Source organism: Bos taurus, chromosome 9, assembly GCF_002263795.3.
Source record: "Bos taurus isolate L1 Dominette 01449 registration number 42190680 breed Hereford chromosome 9, ARS-UCD2.0, whole genome shotgun sequence".
Taxonomy (NCBI): domain Eukaryota; kingdom Metazoa; phylum Chordata; class Mammalia; order Artiodactyla; family Bovidae; genus Bos; species Bos taurus.
In genome coordinates, this window is record NC_037336.1 from 9,320,844 (window position 1) to 9,339,726 (window position 18,883).

The following is an 18,883-nucleotide window of genomic DNA, read 5'->3' on the forward strand; positions in this document are numbered from 1 at the left end:
TTTTCCAATCTCTCTGTACAAAAAAAAAAAAATGGTATTCATCTAAGCCAACTTGTCAAAATTGCTTCTTGAAGAAATTATGGCTTAAAAAGATTTCCTGAGAGTCAGGTTCAAGGGAGAAAACTAAGGATGTGCTCTGGAACTAAAGCTGGGTATTGTCAGGTCACTAGAATGCAAGGTATAGCAACTTCTAAAAAAGTCCAGTGTGTGTGTGCTCAGCCGTGTCCAACTTTTTGTGACCCTTTGGACTATAGCTTGCCAGATCCCTGTCTATGGAATTTTCCAGGCAAGAATACTGGAGTGGGTTGCCATCCCCACTCCAGGGGCTCTTCCCAACCCAGGGATTGGACCCGCTTCTCTTACATTCCTGCATTGCAGGCGGGTTCTTTACTAGTGCCACCTGGGAAGCCCAGACTGCTGCTGCTGCTAAGTCGCTTCAGTCGTGTCCGACTCGTGCGACCCCATAGATGGCAGCCCGCCAGGTTCCCCCGCCCCTGGGATTCTCCAGGCAAGAACACTGGAGTGGGCTGCCATTTCCTTCTCCAGTGCATGAAAGTGAAAAGTGAAAGTGAAGCCACTCAGTCATGTCTGACTCTAAGTGACCCCACGGACTGCAGCCTACCAGGCTCCTCCCATGGGATTTTCCAGGCAAGAGTACTGGAGTGGGTTGCCATTGCCTTCTCCAGGGAATCCCAGACGCTACATTTTAATTTCATCAGTATTCCTTGGGTAGTGACAGAAAAGATGGGGTGGGAAGGGAGGTGATCAATCAAGAGCTAATTCCTAGTATTGCATCCAAATTTATGATTTGGAAGAATGGCACTGAAACATGTATAATATCATATATGAAACAAATCGCCAGTCCAGGTTCAGTGCATGATACTGGATGCTTGGGGCTGGTGCACTGAGACGACCCAGAGGGATGGTACAGGGAGGGAGGCGGGAGGGGGGTTCAGGATAGGGAATACGTGTATACCCGTGGCAGATTCATGTTGATGTATGGCAAAACCAATACAATAGTGTAAAGCAATTAGCCTCCAATTAAAATAAATAAATTTATATTAAAAAATAAAAATAAAAGAAAAATAAATAAATGAAATTAACTCACTTTGACACCTGCACTGTTCATCCACCTTTCTCTTTTATAACTTGAATTCTTGCCTTTGAACATTACTGATTATTTCTAGACAGTGAGGTAGGATTTCCATTATCAGATTCCATCCAGGCTTACCCTTTACAGTGTTTCTCAATCCTAAACCATTTCTGTCGAAGATTCTAAGGCATAGAGGTCGTATGTATACAGGTGTGTGCATTTGTGTGTGTGTGTGTTAGTCATTCAGTCATGTCCAACTCTTTGAAACCCCATGAACTGTAGCCCACCAGGCTCCTCTGTCCATGGAATTCTCCAGGCAAGAATACTGGAGTGGGTAGCCATTCCCTTCTCCAGGGGATCTTCCTGATTCAGGGATCGAAGCCAGGTCTCTTGTATTGCAGGAGGATTCTTTACCATCTGAACCACAGGGAAGTCCAGTATGCACCCAGGAAAGATAATATAAAACTTTCCATATCAAGGCTGTGTGAAGAGCCCTTGGCGGGACACTGTAACCAAGGCTGGGTGTGTCCTCCCAGAGAAGGCTGGGAGAGGATTGGGCTAAATGCTTAGGTAGGAGGTGCTGATCTATGGAAAGAGAAAGAGTGCCCCAAAATAGGAGAATAGCACATGTCGTTAAACAGCATATGCCAAGTAAAAAGAACCACAAACAGATGACATCCAGAGAGGTCAGAGATGAGGCTGGTGAGGCTGCAACTGCTTCATTGAAGGCTTTGTATTCTTTTCCAAGAGTCTGATTTTATTCTACAAATGCTATTCTTGAAGGGTTTTAAGCACAAGAGGGATAGATATGTAAGCTTTATATTTTAATCTAGATGTCACTTGACATCTGTTGGACAGAGAGGAGTGGCAGGGAGTCCAGACAAAGGAAGGTCTTGGGGATTAATGGAAGTTCCTGATAGATGCCCTTGACACTGAAGTCTGAGCTTCATCCTTTCTCCTTGTAATATCTTAAATTTGTTATTGTATTAGGGTGTATATTCCTTTCAAAGTAGCAAGAGATTCTAGGTTTGCTACTAATTGATTATATAATTCTGAATACATCTAATCTCTTTGCACATCAGATTAGTTTCTGAAAAGTGATAAACTGAAGGAGATGATCATTTTCTAGCCCTAATAATTATCCATATTTTCTTGTGTACCATGCCTATATCTTACTTCTCCAACTAGAACACACAGGATATTATGAAAATTACTGAAATATTTGCAATGATACGACTGACAATGAAATTCAGTTATGTTCTTGTCACTGCAAAGCACAGGTCAGTTCTTGTAAAACAATTCATTTGTGGAAGAAATTACAATATATACTCAGTGAGCCATTTATAATATGAAGAAAAAAAAAAAAAAAACTTCCTTTAGAGTGGTTAGGTCGAAAGGCAGATCCATTTACACTGTTATGAGTTTTTTCTCCTTTGAACTAATTCACTACTTAAAGCATAAATTCAGACATTAACTTCCTTAAAGGTGAGTCCTTTTAGAATTGAATTTTACAGAATGATTTCATAAAGCAAAGCATTCTGTTTTATGGCTTTATTGATATTTTATTTTTATACCATTACTATTCATTATACTTACAGATCCCTTTGGGCCAGGTAATCCTATATCTCCCTAAATCAATAAAATGAAATCATATTAGAACAATGTATTCACATTTGATAGTTTACTAAAAAACACTGAAAAGTTTATCATGCTGCCAAAGTCAATAGAAAGCCATGAACAGAAGAACCCTGACACTGCAGGAAAAAAATATGAGTCAAAATTTGGATTCTGGTCCCAGTTCTGCCATTTAACTTTATGACCCTGTGTAAACTCTGTAAACCCCCAACCTTTGGCTAACTCGTCTGTTAAATAGTAGGGTTGAATCAGGGCTCTCTAAGGTTCCATTCAGATCTAAAATGCTAAATGTCGAGAATTAAAACATGTAAGTCAAAAGATATTAAACTAGCATGCTGTTATAAAACATAATAGACATCTAAATCAGATGACGTCATTTTTGAAATTCTAGCAGTGTTCTTAAAAATCCCTCAAATCAGATATGCATGCTTTAAAAAAAAAAAAAAACTTGCATATCTCCTACCACTAGCTCTAGGTATGAATTCAGCTCACGTTAGCACATTGGTGCATGTTCATTACAAAACAGGATGATTTTTAAACATTCTCTTAGCTTATAAAATGAACAGTTTCAACAGAATATAAAATTGAAATCATCCTTTTCTAGTTTATCTAATTAGGAAGCTAATTAGATAATTAGATAAACTAGTTATCTAAAGCTTCCAGTTAGGAAGCTTTGTCTAATTCAGATGTTACATTTATATTAACTCTAAATCCTAAAAAACCTGAATAAAATATTATTCAGCATTTTCCCCTGAACTAAAAACCCTCTGAAACTATTTTCTGAGAACGCTGTCAGTCCCACAGCAAAGGACCAAGTGTAAGTTTCCACACTAGGTAGGTGCTGTTTGATTACATTGTAACCGGAAGGAAGAGCAGGCAGGTAGAAGTGCTGTAGGCAGTGATGACTTGTTCTCCTTCTCCCCGCCTTCCTAGAGGTTCAGCAGAAGCCTCCTCTGGAGTTGGTTTTAGACTCCAAAAGACCGTGGAAAACACCCACAGTCAAGCTTGTGACCACAGCTTTCTATCTACAATAAACTATTAATATAAACCACAATAAAGCTTTAGCTTTGTTTCCATGATAGGCACTATTCATAGACTTTCTGCAGTCATATAAGAATCACCTGGAATTTCTAGATGGAAAAAAATGAGCAAACGTGCCCTCTAAAGGGAACTCTTGGTCCTCCCAGTGCTTTAGGCCAGGTCTACCAACGCCAGGGTATTTCCCCTGCATTTTACTTGACCTTGGCTCAGTTCTGGGGGGTGGTTTGCAAGTTTATGTAAGAAACATCTTAGCCCTGAAAGAAGTCAGCAAGAATAGCAGGGCCGGAGAAAAGAAGAAGGAAATATATCTGATTCAGTTCAAAATCAATGAGGCTCCACCAATATCCAGGGAAAATGTCTTACGAGTTCACCCCTTTCTCCAGCTTCACCCTCTTCACCAGAGGCGCCCTAAAAATTAAAAGTCACATTTTAAAAGTTCTTAGTCCCTTGGTTCAAATTTACCCAGTCAACACTGATAAAAATTCAGAAGTTCCCACAGTGCTCCCAAGGTCACACAGAAATACGACATGTCCTTAATGGTTTTCCAATCTAGCTGTCAGGGGCTAGTCCAACCCAGGACACAGATCAGAGAAAAGCCAGAAGGTGAAGTTGAGTTTCAGCTAAAGGTAAGGATGAATGACTGTGTCAGCAATTGGATAATTAGGAAAGACTTAAAAAGGGCTCTTATAAGTGGGGGGGGCGGGGAACCTCAGGACAAAAACTAACTCTAATTCATATGCATTGTATTTGCTAAGTTCTTAGTGAAGAAAAACCAAAACACTGTGATGAGGCTATGGAGGCTCCATCAGACTGGAGTAAACCCATCTGGTGAACTAGAGAGAGGGCCACTCTTTTCAAAGGAAGGACAGGGTGTATTCTGGAAGGCAGAGCCACCGTTAGCTTGGATTTTTAAAACAGTAGATAAGGTTACAAACCTAATTAGACTCTGGGTCTCACCCACTATACAGGGTGCTCAAGGCTGGTACACTGGGACCACCCTGAGGGATGGGATGAGGAGGGAGGTAGGGGGGGTTTCAGGATGGGGGACACATGTACACCCATGGCTGATTCATGCCAGTGTATGGCAAAGACCACTACAGTATTGTAATCAGCCTCCAATTAAATAAATAAATAAATAAAGCCCTTGGAGCCTCCACATTCTACCCACACCAGCCGATCAGCCCGTGCCCCCTGCTGGTGAAACACATTAGCACACGTTAAACACACATTTCACAGGATTCCAATGCCCGGACCTACCTGTTCACCCTTTGGACCAGGTTCACCAACTACACCCTGCAATGAATAAAACATGCTTTTTCAATATTTTGAGGTTTTTAACTATACAATTTCAAGTGAACCAACTCCCCTACTGGGCTGGTGAACAGGAACAAGGATGAATAATCTCCATCTCCTCACTCTCTAGCCGAGTCGCATCAGACCTGGAGAAACTGACAACTGTGCAAAATCACTGGCGACCTGAAGTGCCCTCTGACCACATCCATGTTAATGTGACGAGTAAGAGCAGAAATAGAGAACTGAATAGGAAGTGTGATTACAGCTGAAATTTTTCCTTTACTCGGCTTTTATTTTTCTTCCATCCGATAAATGATTAATAGGTTGTTTTGCTTCTTAATCTCAGCTCTCTGTAATTTTAGAAATCTTTCTTGATAGTTCTCTATGGCAATGTCTAGAAAAATTCTCCACTGGGCCAAAAGCAAGCTTGGCTTCTCAACATAGTAGAAATTACCCTTCCAAATAAGGAACTTTCCAGAGGGCTGGGTATCTTACCCTGTCACCTTTCATCCCAGGAAGTCCAGGGGGGCCAGGCAAGCCAGGGAGGCCGGGGCTGCCAAGAGAACCCTGAAATAAAACACATCCCCCAGACCCGCTGTTACTGCGACGCTGAAAGTACACACACCAGACGTAACTCATGCCTAGAAGTGCTGCGGTTGGTTTAACATTGCTGCTCAGACTTCCCACTCTCCCAGATCTCAGGAGAAGACAGTCAGGCCCTCCTCCATCCCACTTCTGAGCTCCCCGATTCCCGGGTTTGTACCCCTTCCCAACAGTGGGCTCTTTGAGCTGAGTCCCTGCCTCCCCAGCTGTGTAAACATCACCGCTGGAGAAGTGAAAGGCAGCTTTCACACACGGTTCTCTCCCAGTCCAAGAACAACCATGGCCAAATGGAGCACTTTGTATCTCCCCCAGTTTTAAAATAAATGCTACAAACCACACTGATTAAAATACCCTCTGAGGGTCTCCTAGATTTAATTTGAAATTCCCCATTTACATTTCACACATTCACATAGGAACAGAAACCAAACAAGGATGATTCGATTACCCGTTGCAAATTGCTTTTCTCTCTTTGCTCCCTTGTAAAATTTTATTATGTTTTGCATAAAGCAAATCCACTGCTGAGGACTAGAAATGCTACTTACCAGTTTACCCGGTGGCCCTGGGGGTCCCACTGGTCCTACTTCACCTCTGCTGCCCTAGAAACACACAAGCAGGACAGTCAACCAGGCGGTCTGCCGAAATGCAAATGCATGTTTACTACATCAACAAAGCAATCAAGCTACCTAGGTTTCTGTCTACACATATATACAGGTCACCAAAGTATTCTCCCCGTCTTCGACTGAAGGCAGAGACCTTTGTATAAACTGTCTGCAGCCTCCTCAGCGTTCATCCTGAGCTCTGAAAGACCTAACGCTGCTCATTGTGAATAGAGACTGTTCGATAGACATCACTCCTGAAACATCTACAGGAAGTAGCAATTAGGAATTTTCAGCACATACATCACCATCCAACTTAGATTATGGTTATTTGTGTACACGCTTTATCCTCTCATTTAGACTATGTGTTCTAGAGGTATATGCATAGTAAAATTTTGAATTCCACATAATTGTCTAAAACCCAGAGTAAATCTCAGGTCTACAGTACATTTTAAAGCAGTCACTGGCAAATGACCGTGAACCTCAGAAGAGTGAAAAGACTCAGGACAGAGATGTTTGCCTTTAAATTACCTCTGCGACTTCAAAAGGACACATGTAGAAGAAATTCATAAAGTTTCCGAAATAATTCGTTGCGCCACTCATTCTACATATGTCTTAAAAGATTAAAGACTTTGGAAAGTACAGTTTATAATGTAGTTGCACCAGAAGAACACTCTAATTTCATTCTGTGAACTAATTTCATTTTTTTATTGGAAACACTAAGCCCTTTGAGAAAAGGAATCATATGAACTCTTCCATTTCTTTCCCTGAGAATTTCATACACTTTTATGAAATCTGCTAAAAGCTTGTTTCATTTCTAATGAAAGTTCAACTAAGTTGAACGCTGAGGTTGCTGGATAAATAATTACATTTCCTGGATGATGTACATGAAAATGAAAGTAGTCTTTTGAGTTTGTTTGTGTTTCAAATGATATGACAACTTCATATTAATGCTTGATATTTATAAGTGCTTCTGATAAGATTATCCTGATCTGACCCATACACTATTCATTCATCTATAAAAAGAACAAAATGTCAAGAGCCATAAACTTTCTGCATTTTCAATTGCTCTAAAGGATCAAGAAATGTCAGCCAAATTACAAGCCTCTATGAGCTATAATTTCATGACAGCCGTTTCTTATGACTTATAGGTGATTTAAACAAAATGTTCTTAAGTGCTTTAAGCTAAAGCTGAAGCTCCAATACTTAGGCCACCTGATGCGAAGAGCAGCCAACTCATTGGAAAAGACCCTGAGTCTGGGAAGGATTGAGAAGGGGAGAAGGGAGTGACAGAGGATGGTTGGATGGCATCACCGGCTCAACAGACATGAGTTTGAGCAAACTCCAAGAGATAGTGAAGGACAGTTAAGTGTTTTACAAAAACTTTCATATGAATGTTCTGTCTAATGTATGAGTCTGAATGACACATTGGTCCTTAATCCTTATGAGCAGCCTGGAAGCCCAAAGCAGTGCCTCATGAGTACAGATGCTGGAAAGAGGCAAGTCAGGTGAAAGCCAGCCACTATGATAGATTGTTCTTTGTGTCTCTACACAGAAAGGTTGGGTTTTACCCCAGTACTTTGCTCCAGAACTTTGAAGTTCAAGGTAGATTTTCTTCAGTATATCTGCTCTGCTGGCATTTTCTAATTATTTCTGAATTGCATCCTGATTAAGATCCTAAATATCATTGGGATAAAATTACCTTAATTCACAGAACAACTAATAGTCACTGGTGGAAAAGATAATTAATCGTGTCAGAAAGGGAAAGCAAAGTTCTTGACACAACCTCAAGTATTCATTTCTAAGTAAATGAACCATTATGTCATCCTATCCCAGACAAAGATGATTGATATACCTTTTTTTGTCTTCCACAAACCAAAGGGCTAAACGAAAATAAAGGATTATGTAACCTTTCATTTACTTTTTGGAGAGATTAATCATCTTTTCAGGCAAATACAAAGATTCTCTGCTGGAATCTTATTTTCTCTGTCTTTCACGAGCTGGTATTATCCAGTTCCTAGTCTTTTCCAAGCCCCAGCAGCCCTTGGTAAAACCAATAAAGAGCTCAGAACCCAACCTAGGTAGCCCACGCTGCTGACCTACAGCCACAACAGGGCCACACACAGGTCCGAGGGAGGGGTGGGTGACACGGTGAGCAGTCACTCTCCCGCCCCTGCACAAATACACGGCATGTGGGGCTTTGTTTTTATTTTACTTCTGTCCTATAAATCCTTTGCCATTCTGAACTTAGGCATTTCTATAGAAATTATTTCACTGTGAAAAAAAAATTAATGTCTATTTTCACAATGACCAAACAGCTATAAATGTTAGGGCAAGATATTCTCATGGCCATTCTGAAGATTTCTATGTGTTCTAAAAACATGCATATTCTTCCCCTTAGTTCTTTAATTTCACGTGTAACTAAGATGAGCATGAGCAATCAAGACAGAAACAGTAATCTTTAAAAACACAGGTTAAACTAAATACATCCTGCAGGGAGCCATTCACCCTAACCTGGTAACCACATGTGTGCTAAATAAATGATAAATCTCTAATGTTTCAACAGCTGTAGTGAAGCCATATTTTCAGATGTGGCCAGGGAGGTTGGTAGGGAAATAGTTATTCTGCCACATGGCTGATACTGCAAACCTCATGACAAAAGTCACGGCTTTTAACAAGAGAATTGGAAGGAACCAGAACAAAAGGCAAAATCCTACCACTGAAAATGTGAAGACCATTAAGAAAATGCTCTATTTTTTCTCTTGAGTGCTCTGAGCCACCATATGTATCTCCAACATGTTAAGATACATCTGCCAATTCATCTCTATTTAAGAAGTCAATCAAAGCTTTAAAAAAGATGCAGATTTCTACCAGTAATTGCCAACTCTGCCCAAGCATCAGAATCCCCTAAGCAGTTGTTAGAAATATATTTCACTGGTGTCTTCACCACCCCACCTTTCCATTCCCCTCCACCGCCCACCCCTCAGCCCCAAGTCCTGATTCTGAAGGTCTGGGTAAGACCCAGGAATCTGTTGGGGGTCGTGTTCTGTTTCAATGTCTTCACCAGCTTTGCTTAGACTTTTGTTGAATGCTCACTGCAGAAGTTCCATAAACACTAAACTCTTAAATTTGCTAAATATGTTTTGTATTATTAGAATTTGCCAAGCTAACTTCAAACAAACGATATCCAGCAGAGCCTTGACTTTGGAGGCACTGGAGCGTGGAGGTGAGGATCTGGACACTCAGCCCCAGGACCGGGTCTGAAGTCCAGCTCCGCTGTGCACCAGCTCAGTCCAGGCAGGCACCTCAACCCTTCTGTGCTAGTAACAATAGTGTTAGCCGCTCAGTCGTGTCCAACTCTTGGCGACCCCATGGACTGTAGCCACCAGGCTCCTCTGTCCATGGGGTTTTCCAGGCAAGAACACTGGAGTAGGTTGCCAATCCCTTTCTCCGGGAGATCTTTTTGACCCAGGGATCGAACCTGGGACTCCTGCATTGTGGGCAGATTCTTTACCATCCAAGCTACAGGGAAGCTCTTCATCTGTTTCCTCATCTGTTAAGAGGGTTTTGAGAGGATTAAATAGATATATGAAGCACTTAGTACAATATCCAGCTCATAGTAAACACCACAGATATGCTAGTTACTATGCTTATCCAAGGTTTTATCCAAGGAATAAAGACATCAGTCAAAACTATGGTTTTCAATCAAATGATTCATTACATGTTCTTTGCCTTTCAAACCTCCCAGATTTCTTTTTTTTTTTTTAATTTTATTTTTAAACTTTACATAATTGTATTAGTTTTGCCAAATATCAAAATGAATCCATCACAGGTATACATGTGCTCCCCATCCTGAACCCTCCTCCCTCCTCCCTCCCCATACCATCCCTCTGGGTCGTCCCAGTGCACTAGCCCCAAGCATCCAGTATTGTGCATTGAACCTGGACTGGCATCTCGTTTCATACATGATATTTTACATGTTTCAATGCCATTCTCCCAAATCTTCCCACCCTCTCCCTGCTTGGGGAAAAATGTCTCTAGTCCTCATTTTTTGAGTTTCTGTCAAGAGCATTGATCACCAAGAAGGCACTCGTTTTATAAGCAAACACTAGCAGCTACTTTGCAAAGCTCATTTCAATAAATACAAATGGATACTTCAATACGGAAGTCTCCCTTTCAAAATAGAACTATCAGACTTCTAAAATATCACAGAAAAGAATCAATTTTATTACACTTGGGCTGTCATAATTATCTTACCAAAAGAGTGGGCTTTACTCTGCTGTGCTATAGAGTGTGTTGGCTGATACATCTGCTCGATTACCCTAAATGCTAACTAGCTGAAGAATGAACATTATTCTCAGTACCTTTGCAGTTTCAGAAGAGGGAAACTATCACTATACTTAGTCTGCATTATACCCTAAGTGCTGATTTCTGGCAAAAATATGTTTAACCTAGAAGATCAGTTATGATTCCTAAAGACTGTTGCTTTTACAAATCATTTTCATAGTAACACTTGCAGATCATATTAATCCTACTACAAGGATAATTTTGCCATAAAAATATTTTTTTAATCTATGCAGTTTTACCACATTGGATAGTTTATACTTCTCTCTAATGTAGGTTTAAATATCTCCTCACACAGAGAGGCAGACCACAATCTGCTCACACTGTAACCATCACAGCTGGTCCATAAAGCACTGACAGGAGTGTTCCAGAGCCTGGTGGGGCAGGAAGGTGGCACAGATCACTCAACAGCATACCAAGTGGGACCTCTGTGTTGAAGCTACTGTTGATGGGGTTGGGGTAGGGGACTTCAAGAGAAAGGAGACAGGCTTCTACACACACTCCAAGAGTGCATCAACTTCAGAAAACCTGGGCTAGATCAGCATGGCACTCATCCCAGTCAAAATCACAAGAGCAGAGCAAACCTAACCCACTAGACAAATGCTCTGGCAAGTTCTGAGGAGCCTAGAAGAGAAAAATGGACCAGGAGCCACTACTCAGTAACACCAAAGCAGAGGTCCCAGCCACCTGCTGGCTCTAAACTAGGAGTCCCCCAGATGCAGGTGTAGACCCTGCAGAGCAGTGTAACGGAAAAAGCCAAAAACACAAGCCAAGTGGGAAAGACATGTGCTCATGTGTACTCACTAGAGAGGCCAAAACGCCAATATTTTTTGCTATGGCATTAGAAGTATTTGCTGGAACAATGGTAAGGAAAGTGGGGAACACAACTTCAAAGACATATTTCAGTTAGCCTTGATTCTTTCATAGGACACATCAGAAGTGGGTTTCATTTCTTCTACTCAGCTTCCCACCTTGAGATTTGCAGGAAAAACTGATCAAATTTTTGAAAAACAGTTGACATGGCATGAACTTACCTATGAAAATGAATTTAATGACGTAAAATGAAAGAACAAATGCCTCTTTCAGTAAGTAGATTTGGTGCTAAAATTCTGCTCCAGAACTATAATATTTATAACCTCCCATAATACTCTTCTGAAAAATTTATAGTAGGTGAGAAGTCAGTTATCATGAACAGAAGCAGCATGGCAAGTTACCATCCCTCCCACCCAATGCATCTCAAGGAATCTTTATCGAGCACAACCTTAGAGTGGGCCCTGAATAAAAAGACATGGGGACACACACATGGATCAGACACGTCCCTGCCTCTCTGCAGTGTCCACACCATGGGGGCAACAAGAGACCAAGGGTTACAGGGTCAGAATAAGGAGAGATCATGTCTCTCAGAGGAGTAGGGCATCATAAGAGATGACTGCATTGCAGAACACTTCAGTCATATCTAGGAGAACACACGGGATGCCGAGTTAGAGAAATAGGGGAAAAACCCGTCCCAGTTGCAGGGTATCACAAAGTATAAACAGGCCGACTAAGAAGCGTAGAGAGTGTTTGGGAATTAGCAAAGTCAAGCTTAGCTGGAACACGGGCTCTGAGCAAGGGAGAAAGGGGAAATAAAACTAGGGGACAAACAGATGCTGTAGGATTTCAGACTCTTTGATTGTCCGTGGAAACCCACTGAAGGTTTTTAAACGAAGGAGAGAAGTGATGACGGAAACTGCTTTGCAAAGATCATCCTGGAGGTGTGTGCAGATGTGGAGTCCTACACTTCTCCAGGCTTTGTGTTTGCTCTCAGGACTGTGGGGACACAGTGGAGTTCTGGTGGTGCAGGACACTCCCCCCTGTGCCAGAGTCCTGGAGCAGGAACAACTATCCTGGCCTAAAGACCAACAGCATCCTGCTGGGAGACGCGGGCAGAGAAGGAAAGATGTGAGCAGGGAAGGCAAGTCAGCAAATGATGCAGTAAGTAAGCAGCAGGCAACCGCCTCAGCTGGCGCAGGAGGGCCAGGAGTGGGGAGAGGTGGGAAACGGGCTTCAGAAGAAGAGGCAGATGGGAGGCCATAAAGACGCGGTGGTCAGATAAGTAGGTCCCCCTGCAGGTAGGAACGTGAAAGAGGAGGAATACTGTGGCTTCAAGCCTCAGTGAGGAAACAGGGCTTCCCAGGTGACGCAAACAGTAAAGAACCTGCCTGCCAGTGAAGGAGACGTTAAGAGACGCGGGTTCAATCCCTGGACTGGGAAGATCCCCTGGAGGAGGGCATGGAAACCCACTCCAGTAGTCTTGCCTGGAGAACCCCACGCACAGAGGGGCCTGGCGGGCTACAGCCCAGATGGCAAAGAGTCCGACATGACTGAAGTGTCTAAGTATGCACACACAAGGGCAATGGTGGGAAGAATACAGATGCTTACAGAAACTGAACAATCAAAATTGCAATGAAGCTTGAAAACTTACACAGCCATCACTCCCTCTGAGTTTCCTCCCCACCATGAGAGGATGAAACACCGTCCCCAGCCCATCTCCTTCTGCAGCCCAGCTCAAGTCCATCCGTTTCTACACCCCATGGCCCGGAGCTGGGGATGGGCCAAGCCCGCTCCACCCACGAGGCTTGTGTTTAGTGTGTGATCCCGCCATCAGCAGGGGCCCCGCCATCTGCAGGGGGTCCTGCCATCAGCAGTACGGTACTCAATTTTCTGCTCTATAACACGAATATGACACATGCAGTCCGCTTTTCTAAAGCTCCAGAGCCCCTCCCCAACAGTGTTCAATCTTCTTGTGATTTTAGAAATGCGATCGAGCTCTGACCTCATTTCTTTGACAGTCAACTTAGGGAAAGTATTTTAATTAGAAATTCATAGACTTCCAGCAACAGAGGAGAAAAGGGTAAGTGAGGCGTGAGGGGCAGGAGCTAGCTTCTTTGGCTGCAGAGAAACGTCTGGAAACCGCCTGATAGAAGCCAGTGGACAGATATATGATAGAAGCTCCACTCTCAACTGGGATATTTCACTTTTCTGAAGCATGAAAAGCCTCACTCACATGCTCAAGAAATGCTCTTTAAAATGTAATGGTGGTGTACCTATGGCTGATTCTTGTTGGTGTATGACAGAAAACCACAAAATTCTGCAAAGCAATTATCCTTCAATCAAAATAAATAAATAAAGTGGGAAAAAAAAGCAACGATGATGCCTGGAAACATTTCTGTGTCCTCACTTGGAGTTGTTTTTGTTACCCAGCAGGCTTTGAGAAACAAGAACTTAAAATGAAGACAAGGAAGAATCTTTTAAAGTTAAAATTGAGTGCATCAGTTCCTCTCTAAGGATTAAGGTCACTCTCTAAGATCACTAAGAATGTATCTAGTGAGAAAATGTACATAGCTATATTTGCTGCAAAATAAATGCACAAACTCACACTGAAAGAAGCATGGTAGGTTCTCAAAAGATTAACATAGAGCTACTACATGACCCAGAAACTCCTCTCCTACACAGGTACTCAGAAGTAAAACAAGTCTGCACAAAAAAGTCTATATTTTCTACCTGTAGAAAAATGTTCACAGCAGCATTATTCATAAGGACCAAAAGTGGAAATAATCCAAATGCCCATCGATGGCTGAATGGATGAATAAAATAAGATATGTCTATAGAAGTGAATGGACATGAGTTTGAGTAAGCTCCGGGAATTGGTGATGGACAGGGAGGCCTGGCGTGCTGCAGTCCATGGGGTTGCAGAGAGTCAGACACGACTGAGTGACTGAACTGACCTGAACTGATAGAATTGAATGTTATTTGACAATCAGTATATCATGAGAAACGCTGGGCTGGAAGAAGCACAAGCTGGAATCAAGATTGCCGGGAGAAATATCAATAACCTCAGAAATGCAGATGACACCACCCTTATGGCAGAAAGTGAAAAGGAACTCAAAAGCCTCTTGATGAAAGTGAAAGTGGAGAGTGAAAAAGTTGGCTTAAAGCTCAACATTCAGAAAACGAAGATCATGGCATCTGGTCCCATCACTTCATGGCAAATAGATGGGGAAACAGTGGAAACAGTGTCAGACTTTATTTTTCTGGGCTCCAAAATCACTGCAGATGGTGACTGCAGCCATGAAATTAAAAGACGCTTACTCCTTGGAAGGAAAGTTATGACCAACCTAGATAGCATATTCAAAAGCAGAGACATTACTTTGCTAACAAAGGTTCGTCTAGTCAAGGCTATGGGTTTTCCTGTGGTCAGGTATGGATGTGAGAGTTGGACTGTGAAGAAGGCTGAACGCTGAAGAATTGATGCTTTTGAACTGTGGTGTTGGAGAAGACTCTTGAGAGTCCCTTGGACTGCAAGGAGATCCAACCAGTCCATTCTGAAGGAGATCAGCCCTGGGATTTCTTTGGAAGGAATGATGCTAAAGCTGAAACTCCAGTACTTTGGCCACCTCATGCAAAGAGTTGACTCATTGGAAAAGACTCTGATGCTGGGAGGGATTGGGGGCAGGAGGAGAAGGGGACGACAGAGGATGAGATGGCTGGATGGCATTACTGACTCAATGGATGTGAGTCTGAGTGAACTCCGGGAGTTGGTGATGGACAGGGAGGCCTGGAGTGCTGCGATTCATGGGGTCACAAAGAGTCGGACACGACTGAGCTGATCTGATCTGATCTGACAATAAAAAAGCATGAAGTACTGATACATGGTGCAGCATATAAGAACTGTGAAGCATTATGCTGAGAGAAGCCAGTCATTAAAAAATCCACATATTGCATGATTTTATTTATATGAAATTTCCAGAACAGGCAAATCCATAGAAAGTGGATGAGTGGTTTTCTAGTGTTAAAAGGGAAGGAGGGGAAATGTTGAATCTGCAAGTGGATCTGAAGTTTCCTTCTGAGGTGATGAAAACATTTTAAAACAGACTGTGGTGATGGCCGCACAGTCCTACAAATGTACTAACCTCAATGGATCGTACACTTTAAATGGGTGACTTGTATATGAATAATATCTCAGTAGAGCTGTTTTATATTATGGTAAAATACTTCCTTCAACACAGGAAGAATAGTAAGGGTCATCATGTTTCTTTTTTTAAATATTTCATCTTTATTTCCACTTTCTGGAGAAAAAAGCATATTGTATATCTAAATAGCTTTCCTGTTTCATTGGTTAATCGGGATTAGCAAATGTCAGAAGGCATTTGTGGATAAGTGACTGGAGGAATGAATAAAGGAAGAAAGGAGGGAGGGAGGGAGGGAGGGGAGAGCAGAGGAGGCAGTCTGGGAGGGGTCTGCAGAGAAGGAATACTCACAGAAAGGCCCCGGGGTCCTCTGGGTCCCACTTCTCCGGGCGGCCCCTGGCGGCCCTGTTATGAAGAAGGCAGGCAGAGAAAGAGTTAAACTCCCCAACCCTTTGTTTCGCCAAGACAACAGGTTACAAGGCCTGAAAAGGGAACTTAGGATCTTACCGGTTTGCCAGAATTCCCCAATTGACCAGGCTTCCCTGGAGCACCTGTGTTACCCTGAAGGTAGAACACGGTAATTCAGACTAATTCAGAAAGTAAATAAGCAGAACGATCAACCTGACTTGCGCAGACCGGGTCTTTCCTACACTTACACAGCATTAACTTCCTGATTTTACCCTGAGAACTTGGGAGGATTTGGACTCTCTTTCTTGGTATATACATCAAAGTTCTTTAGATTTAGGATACTGTTTTGTCATTCCTGGAAGTATGATAAGGTGTCAAAAATGTTAAAAAAGTGAAGGTCAAATGTCAAAAAAGGAAGGCCTTTAGCCAGACAAGAATAAGAGAAGCTTTTTCTTTTTTTACAGTATTGGTTATATATGCCTTTCTTTATCATTTCCACTTCCAATACACTTCTTTGAGCCATTTTAACCTAACAGTGACACCACTAAAATTGTAAAGGATCGTGTCAGCATGAGGAAACAAGGGATGAGCCAGCGAGCTCCAGGGAAAGCAGGTATCTGGGATGCCATCTCCACCGTCAATTGCTCATGGTCTGCTACTGGGGGGCACCTCAGCTCAAGACTGTCTGGGCCACTATGACCGAAAGGCTGGAGCCACGTAATCCAATCATGACCAATTTCTACATTAGTCACAGTGTATCTGTTTTATTTAAAGTAAAGCTATATTTTGCAAACTTTTCTTTCAACTATTGTTTTTAAGTGCTTGCATATAAGCACCTAACATTGATTATTCTGTGAAAAGTATTTTTAATATCTTTAAGTTTCAGCTAAATCATCTTAATATTCATTGACAAAACCTCTGTGGTTTAATAATACCTTCCCTATTTTAAGTGGTAAAGAGCAATGAAACCTCTGTTTTAGAGTGGCAAAGGATGACTCTTTCAAGAAGGAAGTCTGATCAGTAACACTTTGTCAAAGTACTCTTTCTGCAGCTGCTCTTTGATTTCTCCTTAAGGTCAAATATAAATTCAAAGGCAGGTTGGAACTATTTTAAATGATAAAATAGGTCAGTAAAAGAATAAAAATAGAGAAAAATATTAATTGCAAAGTTTTCATCTTTTACCTTTTCACCAGCAACACCTTTTGCACCAGGAAGTCCAGGTATACCCTGAAAGAATGCACATGGAACCTGTGTTCAATCACCTCATCTGACAGCCCGTGAGATGCCAAGCCCACTGCACACTGCCAAGGGCTGAGGGCATCAGGACAACCTCAGAGCTGCAGTGCCGGGGAGGGCCTCCCGAGTTTCCCAATTCTGAACTTACAGACCTATCCACAGTATCCACAAGCCACAGACTACAGACCTATCCACAAAACACAGACCTATCCACGAGCCACGAGACTTTGGCTTGTTGTGTCTGAACACCCTGGAAGCAAATTCTAGCTCTAAACTAAAGTTACTTTTTAAGGATGAACTTCCAAATTAGAATCTGGTACTATTTTCAGGTCAACAGGAACTCTTCCTGGCATGATTTCATGTACAGAATACAAAACAGGAACCTGTCAGTAAAGCTCAGCTGCAAGTAGAAAAACAGAATGGCAGGAACATCCTGGGTCTAACTGAGATTTGGTGCTATCTGGAGGCCTGATATTCTCTGATTATTTTTAAAGTGTCAGATATCATAATAAATCAGAGGGCAGTCCTCAGTACTACCAAGTAGCCCCTTTAACTTGAAATATGTGCCTCCAAAGAGCCAAGAAAACACATAGGATAATCCACACGAACTTCCTGCCACAGTAATGCAGGAAAACACCAATTTGAATAATTCAAAATAGCACACAATCTAAAGAAAAATTTTATGGCTCACATGGTTCCCCGAACATACTCTCAACCTTATGGCTCAACCCCGGTCCTAGGGCTTCAGAACCAGTTAAAGTAGGAGGAAGTATGAAGCCCAGACCACAGTTCATGGTTGGTGAAATGATATAAAGAAAACTGAGTGAACTAAACAGAGGAATGGATGCAAAATATAAAGTTAAATCTTAGTGTGGTTATTGGAGAAATAACTAGTTATTCGGAGAAAAAGCACAAAAATGTACAACTGTAAAAACACAAAATTAAAGCATCTTTTCTTCCTCAGAACTTATCAAAACATACATGTTTTCTCCCCCAAATGTGCATGTTCAAAATATGTATATAAAACAATCAATATTTAAATACTCAAATACTTACAGGTAACCCCTGCAAACCTGCTTCACCAGGAGGCCCGGGTTTCCCTGGTTCCCCCTGCAAAAAAAAAAGCTTTTGTTGAACCTGTATGAACTATTGTCTTTCTTTTAAGAAAAGGAAAGACAAAAACCTTCTAAGCAAAAGGGTTATCTGCATAGCTGACCTTACGTGCACTTTTATAATGTGACCTTGTTCAGGATGGGAAGGTGGGATAGGACTTAGGATGGAAATGCCATCAAAATATGTGATTTCCTCCTGCCTACGTTCATCAACAAGGCAGTTTTACTGAGCTTCTGAAAATAAGCAAACATTCTTTTTGTTGTGTTTTTTTTTTAATTGAAGTATAGTTGATTTACAATGCTGTATTAATTTCTGCTGTACAACAAAGTGACTAATATACACATATGTAGATTCTTTTTAATATTCTTTTCCATTATGGCTTATCCCAGGAGACTGGATATAGTTCCCTGTGCTACACAGTCGGATCTTATTGTTTATCCATTCTATATATAATAGTTTGCATCCACCAACCCCAAACTGCTAGTCCTTCCCTCCCCCACGGCAACCACAAGTCTGCTCTCCACGTCTGTGGGTCTGTTTCCGGCTGGTAGATAAGTTCATTTGTGCCATAT

At 41.8% G+C, this 18,883-nt stretch overlaps 1 protein-coding gene across 1 annotated transcript in view; it reads right to left on the reverse strand.

Moving 5' to 3' along the window:
* COL9A1 (collagen type IX alpha 1 chain) overlaps nucleotides 1–18,883 on the reverse strand; it is a 90,578-nt gene that overhangs the window by 19,658 nt on the left and 52,037 nt on the right. Inside the window, exons 26-34 of the mRNA XM_059890025.1 lie at nucleotides 18,255–18,308; nucleotides 17,145–17,189; nucleotides 16,062–16,115; nucleotides 15,906–15,959; nucleotides 6,208–6,261; nucleotides 5,558–5,629; nucleotides 5,027–5,062; nucleotides 4,133–4,177; nucleotides 2,690–2,722 (exon numbers count right to left, since the gene is read on the reverse strand). Of these exons, the coding sequence (XP_059746008.1) occupies nucleotides 2,690–2,722; nucleotides 4,133–4,177; nucleotides 5,027–5,062; nucleotides 5,558–5,629; nucleotides 6,208–6,261; nucleotides 15,906–15,959; nucleotides 16,062–16,115; nucleotides 17,145–17,189; nucleotides 18,255–18,308 (447 nt within the window). The remainder of the gene's footprint in view (nucleotides 1–2,689; nucleotides 2,723–4,132; nucleotides 4,178–5,026; nucleotides 5,063–5,557; nucleotides 5,630–6,207; nucleotides 6,262–15,905; nucleotides 15,960–16,061; nucleotides 16,116–17,144; nucleotides 17,190–18,254; nucleotides 18,309–18,883) is intronic.